This window comes from Aquarana catesbeiana, linkage group LG07, assembly GCF_042186555.1.
Source record: "Aquarana catesbeiana isolate 2022-GZ linkage group LG07, ASM4218655v1, whole genome shotgun sequence".
Classification (NCBI taxonomy): domain Eukaryota; kingdom Metazoa; phylum Chordata; class Amphibia; order Anura; family Ranidae; genus Aquarana; species Aquarana catesbeiana.
In genome coordinates, this window is record NC_133330.1 from 103988385 (window position 1) to 104002846 (window position 14462).

General features: G+C 42.1%; 1 protein-coding gene across 2 annotated transcripts in view; it reads left to right on the top strand.

The window, feature by feature from the left end:
- Positions 1 to 14462, top strand: part of TRIOBP (TRIO and F-actin binding protein) — a 139407-nt gene that overhangs the window by 22327 nt on the left and 102618 nt on the right. The window contains exons 2-5 of one of the 2 annotated variants that reach the window (XM_073592567.1): positions 2259 to 2349; positions 6359 to 6415; positions 11670 to 11738; positions 14144 to 14233. In XM_073592567.1, the coding sequence (XP_073448668.1) occupies positions 6389 to 6415; positions 11670 to 11738; positions 14144 to 14233 (186 nt within the window). In that variant the 5' untranslated portion in view covers positions 2259 to 2349; positions 6359 to 6388. The remainder of the gene's footprint in view (positions 1 to 2258; positions 2350 to 6358; positions 6416 to 11669; positions 11739 to 14143; positions 14234 to 14462) is intronic. The other variant, XM_073592566.1, reaches the window with a different exon arrangement.

Consider the following 14462-nt stretch of genomic DNA (forward strand, 5'->3'; position numbering starts at 1 on the left):
CGGTCCTAAAAGAGAACAGGCAGCGTCAAAATCTACTATTCCTAAATGGATTCGTCAAGTGATTGTTCAAGCTTATGGTTTAAAGAGGAAAATTCCTCCTTTTCATATTAAAGCGCACTCCACCAGAGCGGTAAGTGCTTCTTGGGCAGTGTATCACCAAGCCTTCATGGCTCAGATCTGCAAGGACACAACTGGGTCTTCAGTCCATACATTTACCAGATTCTATCAAGTAGATGTAAAAGATCATGAGGATATCGCCTTTGGGCGCAGTGTACTGCAGGCTGCAGTATAAGTCCTCTTGTCTCTTGGTGCCCTACTTTTGTTGTGTCTCCCTTCCTTCAGTTGGTATTGCTATGGGACATCCCACATAGTAATTACTATGGCTCTGTGTCCCCTGATGTACGATAAGAAAATAGCTTACCTGTAAAATCCCTCTCTTTGAAGTACATCATGGGACACAGAGGTCCCTCCCTTCTTTGGTATACACGTGTATTGCTTTGCTACAAAACTGAGGTACCCCCAGTAGTGAGAGGGGTTATATAGGGAGTGCACTTTTTGTCTTAGGGCGTGCCAGTGTTCATCACCTGAAGGTGGCCTATAACCCACATAGTAACTACTATGGCTGTGTCCCATGATGTACTTCACAGAAAAGGATTTTTCAGGTAAGCTGTTATAAAAATCCTATATTTATTTATTTTTTTGCTATATTTATCTCACTGGAACTTGACAGCTAGTAACCGATGTTTAAAAATGTCTGTTTTGCCACTTTTACATGCCACTTTTTACATGCCACGTTTAGCGGTGTTCATGAGCTAAAGATTTTAGGCATTTTTGTGTGTTCCCTCAGTGTGTTCTAACTGTATGGGGATAGGATTGACTAGGAGAGGAGACATATCATTTTTCCTACTTAGTAGGGACAAACGTTATGGCTCCTCTCCTCTGACAGCACAGGGATTTGTGTGTTTACGCACACAAATCCCCGCGCTGGCACTCGTGCATGCGATCGCGCGTGGCCGGCGGCGATCATGCCCGCTGGCCACACGCATCGGGTCGCCCACCTCCGGGGACGCGCGCCCTCTGGTGGCCGAAAAAGGGTAGGACGTACCCATATGGGATTTCGCCCAGGAGAGCCATTCTGCCGCAGTATATCTGCGTGACATGGTCGGGAACCGGTTAAAGGCACCAGTTTTTAAAAAAATATAAAGTATTCAAAAATGCAGATCTTGACATTTTAAATACTTTCAAGTGCAGAGGAGGGGTTTGGGGTCTTATAGACCCCCGATCCCTCCAAAAAGAGTACCTGTCACTGCCTATTACTGTTATTAAGGGATATTTACATTACTTGTTGTGACAGCAATAAGTGATTAAAAAAATTAATATAAAAAAACAATTTTACACTTTTTTTATGTACAGATTATTGTCACACAATATTGGCTATTAGCCTAAAAGGTGGCCGAAACATCAGTATCGTATTTGCATCGAAAAAACGATATTGATCATTCCCTAATGTGAACTACATCCATAGGAAACCATGTTAAATGGACTGTAGTGTGTTTCGGCAAAACTGAAAACACGCTAAAAAATGCATAGGTGTAAACCAGGCCTAAATCTAATTTTGCTGCTTTCCCTGAACAAGTATGCATATCAGGTGTTCTGACTTGGCTGGCTGCATAGTTTTTCCAGTTCAGTGGCCTGGACTATTACAGGCAATTAGCATCTTCAGTAGGAGATCAGGAGTGACAATTTCCGTATTTCTCTCAATGCAGACTTCTTTTAAATAACTGCACTATAAAAAATAAAAATTGCAGGGCTGCAATGACCAGCAGACATATGGTTAAGCTGTAAATATGAATGGTTATCTGTTTGCAGTAGGAATTCTTCTCTCAATTGCCTGGCCTTTATAGAACTTAGCACAGTGTTTACATCCTCTGGAACATGTCTCCCAGGGCAGATGTGTTCTCCGAGAGGCTGACAGCAGGTGGTATCTGTGTCAGGCTGGTTCACAGGGAATAATGTCCTGTCTGACTGACCCTTCCGTCCTCTAGAAATAAATTGTCCTCCTTGTGACATTATTCGGAGTGCTGAGGGATGTAAACACTGGGTGGACCCTGTACAGGCACAGAGAATTTCTGCTGGAAGCGGCTACGCTTTTGTATTGCCTACCAATGACTGTACAGGTATTCTTTGGGGACTTGAACTCCTACATGCTGCATTGAAAGCCCAGGCAGTGACTTTCAAACCTCTATCTCCACTTACAGATAAATGCTGTTGGTTGGGGTTCACCAGTCAAAATGACAGGCCCGTAATGCCAAAAAGGATCAGGAACCAGTGATGTGATGCCAATACGAGGTATCAGTTTAGCGCATTCTTATGTGGCTTGAAAATATTGTTTCAGTACATTTTTCTACTGGTTCTGATGTTGGAGAGTTTGATGTGTGGGGCCTGCCCAAATGTAACAACTGTGTATTAGGACTGAAAGTGTCTGCTAGCTCCTAAATCGCAGTGACCATATTCTAGTATTTTATCCATACTTCCACTAGATAGGTGTTACACAGTTTAAAACTGAATACCGAAGGCTGAATGGAAAGGGTTTTTTGAGCATAAAAAAAAAAAAAAAATCTGAATTGTAAAAACAAATCTAAGCTACAGATTTCTGTAGAACCATTACTGAAAATTTAAGACTGGAACTAATAGAAAACCTCCACTCTCCTAATCTCCATAACATAGGAGGGTGGTGTTCTGTAGTTTACAGCTCACTGGATTTCTGGTGGATATATTTCACAGATCAAAGGGGAGAAAAATAAGAGAAGTTCATTGTTAAAAAACTGCATGTATGCAAACAGCTTTTGAGTCATCAGATTTTCAGACTGGGTAATTGAGTCATTTTCCATCAGATACACATTTGGAGCAGCATAAGCTCTGTAAACATAATGACAATTGGTTTATTATTTATAAAAAGGAATTGCAGCAGTTTTAAAAATAAAGCTGGTCAGTAGAGAATTCGGCGGGCTGATTAACCACTTCAATACAGGGCACTTTTACACTTTCCTGCCCAGACCAATTTTCAGCTTTAAGTGCTGTCGCACTTTGAATGACAATTGTGCGGTCATGCTACACTATACCCAAACTAAATTTTTATCATTTTGTTCCCACAAATAGAGCTTTCTTTTGGTGATATTTGATCACCTCTGGGATTTTTATTTTCTACTAAACAAATAAAAAAATGACTGAAAATTTTGAAAAAAAAAAGTTTTTTGTTTCTGTTACAAAACTTTGTAAATACATTTTCTCCTTCACTGATGGGCACTGATAAGGCAGCACTGATGGACACTGATGATGGGCACTAATATGCGGCACTGATAGGTGGCACTCATATGCAGCACTGATGGGTACACATAGGCGGCACGGGTGGGCACTGAAAGGCAGCATGGATGGGCAATGAAAGGTGGCACGGATGGGCACTGATAGGTGGAACTGATGGGCATCACTGGCAGGCATCCATTGTGGGCACTGATTGTTATCCCTGGTGGCCATGGGTGGCATACCTAGTGGTGGGCATCCCTGGTGGTGTCCCTGGTGATCCAGTGTGGGCATCCGTGGGGGGGGGGGGCTGCGCTGATAATTAATCAGCACAGATCCCCCCTGTCAGAGGAGCAGCCGATCGGCTCTCCTCTACTCACGTCTGACAGACGCGAGTGAGGAAAAGCTGATCAACGGCTCTTCCTGTTTACACTGTGATCAGCCATAATTGGACACGGATGATCACGTGGTAAAGAGTCTCCATCAGAGACTCTTTACCTAGATCGGTGTTGCGGTGTGTCAGACTGACCCACCGCAACAACGATCGCCGTGATGCGTGCCCCCAGGGGCGTGCAGCGGCTTGTTATCCTGAAAGACGTTATATGACGTCTGGTCAGGATAACGCAACCACTTTGCCGACATCATTTTGCTATATGGCAGATGGCAAGTGGTTAAACAAAAAAAACATATAGTATTTCCCCATCCACACAAGCAAGGTGGATGAAGAAATCCTCCCCACAGTGCTATTATATTCAGACAGCTGGGACTCCTCCACTGTCAGAATACCCTGATCAACAATGCGGCCGCTGAGCGAATGAAAATGTTCCACCATTCCCATTCAACAGAAGTTGATTGCTAGATGGACTTCTACCACTTCAACCATAGATGGATCAAAATGTGGCTGATCTCTGCTGAACCTAGTACCCTGAAGGTTATCAATAGTAGCTGATACAAATGGCTTCATTTTTACAGCAGCCAAAGTGTAATGGCTAGTGAGGAATGTTCATGCTTGGTATGTTCTTGGTAAATTATTACTGTTATTTACACTGTTTTATACAAAGGATGTGCACTTTACATAACTGTGTGTATGCTGTGTTGCAGTTCTTGCACCTGCTTTGTACAAAATTTGTATGTTAAAATAACCTAATAAAGCTCTGAAATGCTTACTGTATGCTGGCCATACACTTATACATTTTCATTCAAAAATGTTTTTTTAAAGTGGTAGTAAAGCTTGTTAAAAGGAAAAAAAATGTCGCCCTGCAAGGCAATGTCATAATGTGCTAGTATGCATCGTAGTATGCACTTGCCTTAAAACGAAGCCCTGCAGCAGCTTGTTGTCACCACTGACAGGGCAACCATTCTCAGCCGGTCTTCCTTCCGGGGTCGTGGGCTGTGGACTGTTGAATAGCCAAGCTGTGATGACATCACTCCCGCGCATGCACACAGGAGTCAGTTTCCGCCACACGGTGCCGTTCCTTCAGAGCGCATGCGCCAGTGATGTCACCAGCTGCTGCTCTGTGGAATATCTCCTAAACAGTTATATGCTTACCTGTAGGTAAAAGTAGTCGAAATAACTTTACTACCACTTTAAGAACGTTTGTTCGATTTTCTAATCGTTAATCGATGTTCATTTTTTGCCATAGTCAGGAGAAAATTAGGATGGAAAATTTTTCTCAAATGATTTTGGTCAGTGTATTTGGTTTTTCGTTGGGGAATTGCATTCATTATCATACAATAAAATGAAAAGCAAGTGAGATTTTCAAACGACATTTTCAGATGAATGTTTTGTGTTCTGAACCGGAAATCTAGTGTATTGCCAGCATCAGTTTTTTGACTACCTGTCTTTATCTTTCCTTGTGTCAGTTTTCCGTCCCCTTTGTTGTGATAATGTTGTCACTCTGGGGTCTCTTGTTGTGACAATCTGTCACCCTACTGTTGTTTGTCTGTTCCTCTACCAAGACTTATTTTTTCTTTCTTTCTCTCTCTCTCTACAGATCTTTTGTGATTGTTACCTTTTATCCTTTACTTGATGGTCTGATAGCTTATTTCTTATATTTTAGTCTTCAGTCATCTGGTACTTGTCACTCTGCAAGCAGAGTTGTGTCATCACTGTGTCCCTCCTCTAAAACCCTTTGCGTTGATATTCATTACGGTCTCTCTGCTTCTTTTCATTAACCAGCTGTGTGTGTGTCTCTTCATTGAGTGACTGTTACTTGTATCTGTGGTATTAAATATCTGAAACCCTTGGTCATACTCTGTTAGAAAGTAGTCTCACTTTTCTCTAGTCTCTTATATGGCATTCACAACCTGAAACTAAATCTGCTTCTATACCTCAGATGTGTCTCTGCCCCTCTTTGCCCTGCGAGGATTCTGGCCAAGGGGTGGGAGTAACTTGTGTCCCTCTCCTACACCCAACTGTAACTGGAGAAGGAAAGGGCTGGAGAGAGGGACACAGCTAATGTCAGATAAGTCAATGCTCATGGCACTGCAAATATACATTATAGCAACTTAGAATTTAGAAATGTAAAAATTAGGCCTTTTTCTTCAGCAGTTCTATTTTTGGCTTTGTATTGTACAATTACTGCAGGGAGATGAAAGCAAAGGGGCAAGTGACATAATATAGGGTGGAGGTCACAGAATCCATTGCTTTTAATGGTGCTTTCTAAAGCTATTAAGAAACATGGAGCAAAAGAGCTACTGTATTTCTCTATAATGTGAACCAAGGATAATAGGGGGAGGTAGTCAAGTATGGTGTTGTAAACAAGACGGGTAGAGAGATCAGGAAGTAAGACATCTCTATGTTGTCCAGTAAATCATCTGCAGAAAGAGGTGCCAGCACAGACCTGGAGGTATGATGTGTCTTGGAAAACTGTAACTGCTTAATATTAAATATCTTATCCTGCTGTAGGTGATATATATATATAATTTTTTTTTTTTTTTCTCTCAATGTCTAATCTCTACTACAGATCCTCTGTTCATACCCTCCGTTTTCATTATGTTGCACTTGTTCTGATCTACATACAGCTATTTAGTTACACTTGATGTTTCTTCCCTACAGCCAGACCTGCTGAATTTCAAGAAAGGATGGATGTCCTTACTCGATGGCAATGGAGAGGTGAGAACATCATCTTTTGTCATATAACACCATAACATGTATTCAGCTTTGCTCCTTTGCACTTTGTCATTGCTAGTAAAATAAGGTTTGTCAGTGTATCATGGTTTATGTTTGCTGTAACCAATGGTGTTCTATTAATGCTTAACGTTATAATAAACTATCACTTGTCATTGTTGTGTTGCATTCAGTATGCATACAGTAATTCATTCTGTAATGGTTTTGATTGAAACTGACATTATTGTTTTAATGTGTCTAAATCCCATTAGATTATCAATGTTTAGCCTGAGTTTGGGTTTTGATGGATTGTATAACTCTTTAATGTTATCATTGAGCCTTTGTGTACAGAGGAAAATTGCAGTGGTACCCAGATTGGCCAATCGGGTTCTATCTTGCAACTTTTAAAGCAGGATATGATTAATCATCTGTTTTTTTTTTTTTGTTTTTTTGTTTTTTTTATGCTGCATTTTAGTATTTGATACTGCTTCAGAAAGAGGAAACCACTGTTATCACAAATAACATTTGTGAGAAGTTGGTTATAAAAACCATCCACCTACTTGTACACGTCAGTCAGTGCTGGGTACTATGGCTGGGGAATGTAAACAGCACAAAGCCTGTTCCTAATTTCCCACCTGTACTTATGAGTCATTGGTAGTTGTGTTTCCTGCATCAAATACTAGGAAGCACTGAGCAAGCTGCAGGAACCCTTGCAATGCCTAATTTTCATGCTGTTGTGTGTGCACCTCGCCTAAAGGTCTTTTTATGCCAGGAAGCACAAATGCATCCATAGACTAATGTGACAGTAGAGATAAACCAAACCAATATATTTATCTTTCTCCTTGATAGAGATGACAGATAATGGAAAATGAAAATTGTAATAAAGTATAAATCAAGTCACTTGATCACTTGCTGTTGCCATCATTTTTGCCCGCAGTCTGCTTAGTATTCATGTGCCTATTAAATATAACATGCTCAGCAACTGGCATCTTTTGTACCTTGAGGTTTGTAGCCAGCTATAAATCATTTTATATCTTTGCTATATAGTGCCTTGAAAAAGTATGCATACCCCTTTTGAAGTTTTTCACATTTTGTCATGTTACTCCAATAATGTAAATGTATTTGATTGGGATTTTATATGCTAGACCAACACAAAGTGGCACATAATTGTGAAGTGGAAGGAAAATGATAAATGGTTTTTAGAATTTTTTTCAAGTAAATATGTGAAAAGTGTGTTGTGCATTTGTATTCGGCCCCCCTGAGTCAATACTTTGTAGAACCACCTTTCGCTGCAATTACAGCTTCATGTCTTTTTGGGGATGTCTCTACCAGCTTTGCACATCTAGAGAGTGACATTTTTGCCCATTCCTCCTCGAAAAATAGCTCAAGCTCTGTCAGCTTGGATGGAGAGCGTCTCTGAACAGCTATTATCAAGTCTTGGCACAGATTCTCATTTGGATTTAGGTCTGGACTTTGACTGGGCCATTCTAACACATAAATATGCTTTGATCTAAACCATTCCATTGTAGCTCTGGCTGTATGTTTAGGGTCGTTGCCCTGCTGGAAAGTGAACCTCTGCCCCAGTCAAGTCTTGTGCAGACTCTAACAGGTTTTCTTCGAAGATTGCCCTGTATTTGGCTCCATCCAACTTCCCACCGGCTCTGACCAGCTTCTCTGTCCCTGCTGAAGAAAAGGATCCCCACAACATAATGCCACCACCATGTTTTATGGCGGGGATGGTGTGTTCACGGTGATGTACATTGTTCGTTTTCGCCACTCATAGCATTTTGCTTTTAGGCCAAAAAGTTCAATTTTGCTCTCATCTGACCAGAGCACCTTCTTCCACATGTTTGCTGTGTCCCCCACATCGCTTCTCGTAAATGGGACTTCTTATGGCTTTCTTTCAAGGATGACTTTCTTCTTGCCACTCATCTATAAAGGCCAGATTTGTGGAGTGCATGACTAATAGTTGTCTTGTGGGCAGATTCTCCCACCTGAGCTGTGGATCTCTGCAGCTTCTGCAGAATTACCATGGGCCTCTTGGCTGCTTCTCTGATGCTTTCCTTGCCAGGCCTGTCAGTTTAGGTGGACGGCCATGTCTTGGTAGGTTTGCAGTTGTGCCATACTCTTTTTCCATTTTCGGATGATGGATTGCACAGTGCTCCATGAGATGTTCAAAGCTTGGGATATTTTTTTAATACCTAACCCTGCTATAAACTTCTTCACAACTTTATCCTTGACCTGTCTGGTGTGTTCCTTGGCCTTCATAATGTTTGTTCACTAAGTTTCTCTAACAAACCCGAGGGCTTCACAGAACAGCTGTATTTATACTGAGATTAAATTACACACAGGTTAACTCTATTTACTAATTAGGTGACTTCTGAAGGGATATGGTTCCACTAGATTTTAGTTAGGGGTACCGGAGTAAAGGGGGCCGAATACAAATGCACGCCACGCTTTTCAGATTTTTATTTGTAAGTTGTGTTGGTGTATCAAATAAAATCCCAATAAAATACCTTTACATTTTTGGTTGTAACATGACAAACTGTGGAAAATTTCAAGGGGTATGAATATTTTTTTCAAGGCACTGTACATCTGTTTAAACCACTGTTTCTCAACCTTTTCCCAGTTGGGGCGCCCTTGAAAAGTATTTTCAGTCTTGAGGAACTCGTATCCAAAGCTTGGTTCATGCACTCGTTCCTGCTCTGCTTTTTAGAGGTGCTATTCTTATTGGTACCTCCATGCATTTACAAACATGGGGTGTGTTTGGTGCGGTGCGATAAAAAAAAAAAAAGGATCGGGAACTTCTTTCCCTGCATTTCTGCGGGTAGGGCAGCCCATTAAAAAAGAATGGGCTGCCCTACACGCAGCATGCAGCCGCACTGTTGTAGAGCAAGGGCTTGTTCACATGTGAGGTTGGAGGGTGGGACATCACGTGGTTGAGCTTTTGAGTTTTTACCACCCCCAACTGATCCCCTTTTAGCAACTGGGGGTGTACACATGCTGTGGCTGCAGCTGTAAGTATACCCCCAGGTGAAGGGGGCTGCACTGCAACCACTCCACAACTGTGTGCATTGCACACAATTGTGGTGTGGTGATGCATTTATGGGGCTAAAACAGCTGGGGAGAAGGCAACATATTGCCTCTTTACCGCCTATCAAATGCCTCTGAAAAGTGATCTCAGCATGGATTGCTTTTCAGAGAAGTGGCAGTCTTTGCTGCTAGTACAAGCCCTAAAAAAGCAGTTCTGATAGTACAGGAATAGGAGGTCAAGATTTAAAAGGAACACGTGAACGAACACACACATGTTTGTATATCTCTATCTCTTACACACATGTATACCTACATACACATAAATACATACAGAAACCTGTACACACACACACACACACACACACACGTGCAGTATAGCACAGTACCTTCCCTCACACAGCCGGGTACTGCAATGTAGGGGGAGGCAGAGCGTTCCGGTATCAGAGGAACGAAACATGTAAACTCCTACGCTGGGATAGCACCCCTGTCTTATACCAACCCCCGCCTACACCCTGGTTTCATGCGAAAGCTCTTTTTTTGAAAGCAAATGATGCACAGAAGTAACTATTTTGAATAACTTGCCACAGATGTATCCTATGTACCAGAATCCTGGACTTTGATTTCATTGTCCGTTGGACTTTTATCAACCTGCTCTTGATGGTATTGAAATACTGCACAAATTGAAGATGCACAGAAAATCAGAGATGAGATGTTTCCTGCTGAGGAATTGTATGCATTGCACATACACTGACAAATTGATCTCCACATAGGATTAGTGGAGAACTCTGTGCCACCAGCTGGATCCATGAGTAACCATCATTGAATAATCACATAATTGTATCAACTGCCTATGGGAGTTTACCTCCACGCAGGGGCGGACTGACAACTCATGGGGCCCCCGGGCAATAGGAGATTATGGGGCCCCCAGACAATAGATTATGGGGCCACACCGTACACACACACACACACACACACACACACACACACTGAAAATGTACTGGAGAGGCGGGGCAGCTATAATCTTGGTATTTAAAAAAAAAACACAGATTTTTACATACTGTCCCTGGTTTTATTGAGTCTGGCAACCCTGATGGGGCCCCTTTAGGGCATGGGGCACTTGGGCAGTGCCCGAATGGTCAGTCCGCCCCTGCCTGCACGTCGCGGGAAACATAGTATGTGGTCATTTTGAACTCACCAGTGAATATATCTTTGGCTTTGGAAAAAAGTAAAATATTGGTTGTAATTGCAGCATCTAGGGACTCATACCATCTCCCGGTACGTGGATACATATCTCTGTGTTTATTATTGCACTTTACACATCAGGATGAGAACTGTGGGGTCCTATTGCCCTTTGGAGGATTAATACATCTACCTGTGAGAGTTTTTTTAATATATATATATATAATCTCTTGGACTCATTTGACTAACAATACATATGAAATACATGAGTATGTTTGAATAGTGTTGATTGTGCAATGCATCATTCCATTGTGGAACAGTGTGTTTTATACCTGTACTTTTGGAGACATTCATTTGTTTTTACAGGTGGCTTGGGGGGTTTTATAGGTATTATAGGGGGTGCTCTCATTTGGGGGAGGGAGGGGTCTGTGGATCGCTGTTTTTACCCTATCTTTCCCCTTATTTGGGGGGATGTTTTTGCAATGGGGTATCTGTTTCTATTAATGTAGGGTAATATAGAACATTGGGGAAGTTTTTGTAACTCCTCCCTGTTCTATATACAGGGAATAAACGGGAAGTATTTGTTTGCTGTATAATTTTTCTGTACCTTGCTCTTTTATAGCAATAAATTATACTGTAGTTAACTCTTCAGGGTGTGTATACATCTCTTTATTTTCTTTCTTGGTTCGGAGGCAGAGAGCACAGCACACACTTCCCTCATTTTTATTTTTCTGAGTTTATACAACAGTCTGAGTTCCCAGTGATGATGTTCAGTTTGGCTGGGTTCGGGAGCTCAGTCTGTCCTGACAGCTTTTCTCTACCAGGAAGCTGTGGCATCCCTGGGGACCTCTGGCAGTACTCCTGTTAAGAAAGGCTGAATATACAGTAACCTTTCTATTTGGTTGCTCCTGTAATCAAGTACAGAGGCAGGATGAATTCTATCTAATAATATAGGTGTGATGACTGCTGCTGTAAGGCATTGTATGTGTGAGGACTGAAGTTGAAAATTATGCCATGCACCTTATAACATATATTCTTGCTTTCTTAGTGGAAGAAACACTGGTTTGTTCTCACCGACTCCAGCCTCAAATATTACAGGGACTCTAATGCTGAAGAGGTAAGAAAACTGGTTTTTGGGTGGTGTCAGGAAGAAGTTCCATTGTTATTAAAAGTAGCATGCACAGCGCCATATCACTTTCTACATTCCCTACAATCTTTACTGTGGAAAGGGACCAGGCTAACTGGTGTAATTGACCAAAAGTATGGCTGTGGGAGTGGGAGTCAAGTGGGAGTCCGTGTATGTATATATGTATGTATGTATATATATATATATATATATATATATATATATATATATATATATATATATATATATATATAATATATAATTTTTGGAGGTTATGGATTGCGCAAGTAATGTTTCTGGAGAACCAGGAGACTCTTAAAGGAGCTGTAAAGGCAGAAGGTTTTTTTATCTTAATCCATTGTACGCATTAACATATAAAGCTAAAAAGCCTTTTGTGTGCAGCAGCCCCCCTAATCCTTACCTGAGGTCCATCTCTATCCAGCGATGTCCACGAGTCCCTTGGCCATCTGGGGCTCTCCCTGCTGATTGGCTAACACACAGCAGTGGTGCCATTGGCTCCCGCTGCTATCAATCAGTCATTTGGCCAATCAGGAAAGAGAGGGGGCAGCTCGGGTGCCCAGATAGCAAGCTGCTTACTGTGGGGGGCACTCGACCGGAGGGAGGAGCCAGGAGCAGCGAAGAGGAGGATCCAGGCTGCCCTGTGCAAATCCACTGCACAGAGCAGGTAAGTATAACTAACATGTTTATTTTTTTTTAAAAAGGAGACTTTTACAATCACTTTTAAGTCTTCACATTCTAAGTGTTCAAAAAATTCATGAAATCCAGTTGCAAGGTTTTTTTTTTTAATATTTTAATTCTCCAGGTAAATTTCATGTTCAGGAGGAGTGGTTTATCAGGAGTTCGCCTGAAATGACCCAAAACCAGATCATTTAGCTCAGGAGTCTCCAAACTATGGCCCTCCAGTTGTTCAGGAACTACAATTCCCATCATGCCTAGTCATATCTTTGAATGTCAGAGTTTTACAATGTCTCATGGGATGTGTAATTCCGCAACAGCTGGAGGGCCGTAGTTTGGGGATCCCTGATTTAGCTTCTTGCTAAAAGACGTGTTCAGGTGGATTATTTACCCTGGAGTGTCTTGCACCACATGCACACTGGGTGTTTAGTTCTGCGCTACCAGTTGCAGCGATTTTTGTGCGCCCAAGAGACACAGGTGCAGCATTCAGCCCTGCTGTCTGCAGTCTGTCAAAGTCTATGACAGGCTGTAATACTCTGTGGATGGACGCTGTACTGAGTGACACTGAGCAATTAGGGACCAATGCATTCAGGGACATATGCCTGTTACGCAGAATACCTGCATTCCTGCGATATGCCCCTGAACAGCCCTAAATGCAAGTACCTCTTGGTACTGCTTCCAGCCGCAGTGTATATTTAAGACCCTGACAACACAGATTTTTCTTTTACCAATAGGAACTCGTTCACATTAGCAGCAGTTGAGCTGTCTTTTTACCACAGCGGCGACTGCTACCCCCTTTGGCTGCAGAGGCAGCAGCCAGGGGTGTACACATGTCATTGCTGCAATGCTTTGCTTTACAGTCATGGCTGGAATTATACCTGCCCCCGTCAAATGATGAGGCCACTCTGTAAGGCCCCTTTCACACTGGGGCGGTGGGGGCGTCGGCGGTACAACAGCGCTATTTTTAGCGCTGCTGTACCGTCGTTCTTGCAGCTGTATTCGGCCGCTAGCGGTGCGGTTTTAACCCCCGCTGGCGGCTGAAAAAGGGTTAAAATCACTCGTACAGCGCGGCTATAGCCGCGCTGTCCCATTGATTTCAATGGGCAGGAGCGGTTTAGGAGCGGTGAATACACCGCTCCTTCACCGCTCCAAAGAAGCGGTTTGCAGGACTTTTTTCACCATCCTGCCAGCGCACCGCTTCAGTGTGAAAGCCCTCGGGCTTTCACACTGAACAAACAGCGGAGGCTGTTTAGGGGCGGTTTGCAGGCGGTATTTTTAGCGCAATACCGCCTGCAAACCGCCCCAGTGTGAAAGGGGTCTAAGGCTCTGCAACTGTGTGCAATGCGCTGTATTTTCACCGCACCGCCTGCTTTAACCGCCTGTACTAGCATGCCACAACTATGTGCATTGTCGAATTCTCTCTGAAGAGAGAGTTCCACAGATAGACTTTTTTCTTTCTTTTTTTTGTTTTTTAGGATGTTTACTCACACTTCATGATGCAAATTCACATTGTGACCTCTATTTTAGAAATAGACACCTCTGTGTTGGTGAACAAGTGTTTTTTATAATATTTTTTTATGTTTTGTGATAGCATGACTGGATTGCAGTGTTGAAGACTAAACATATGTAATAAAAAATGCTGCTTTGCAGTTCAGATAGAATGTACAGAATTTAACATGACCATTTTTTTTTTTCCTAAGGCTGATGAGCTGGATGGTGAGATTGATCTTAGAACTTGCACTGACGTGCCTGAGTTCTCTGTACAAAGGAATTATGGCTTCCAGATTCATGTGAGTGTAAATTATATTGTAGTGCTTACATTGACCTTATCAATTAACTCCTCTTCAAGCTTGTATTTTTATATGTAGCTCATTAAGGTCTCCAAAGGTAATGACATCAACAATTTTCACATTATGCTAATTTTTTACTTTTTTTTATTGGGTGATTCTTTGGCTGGCTTATTAGATATGATCATTTTTGTTTTTGTGCTCCTACAGGTAGAGTGTGTGCCTTTTATGA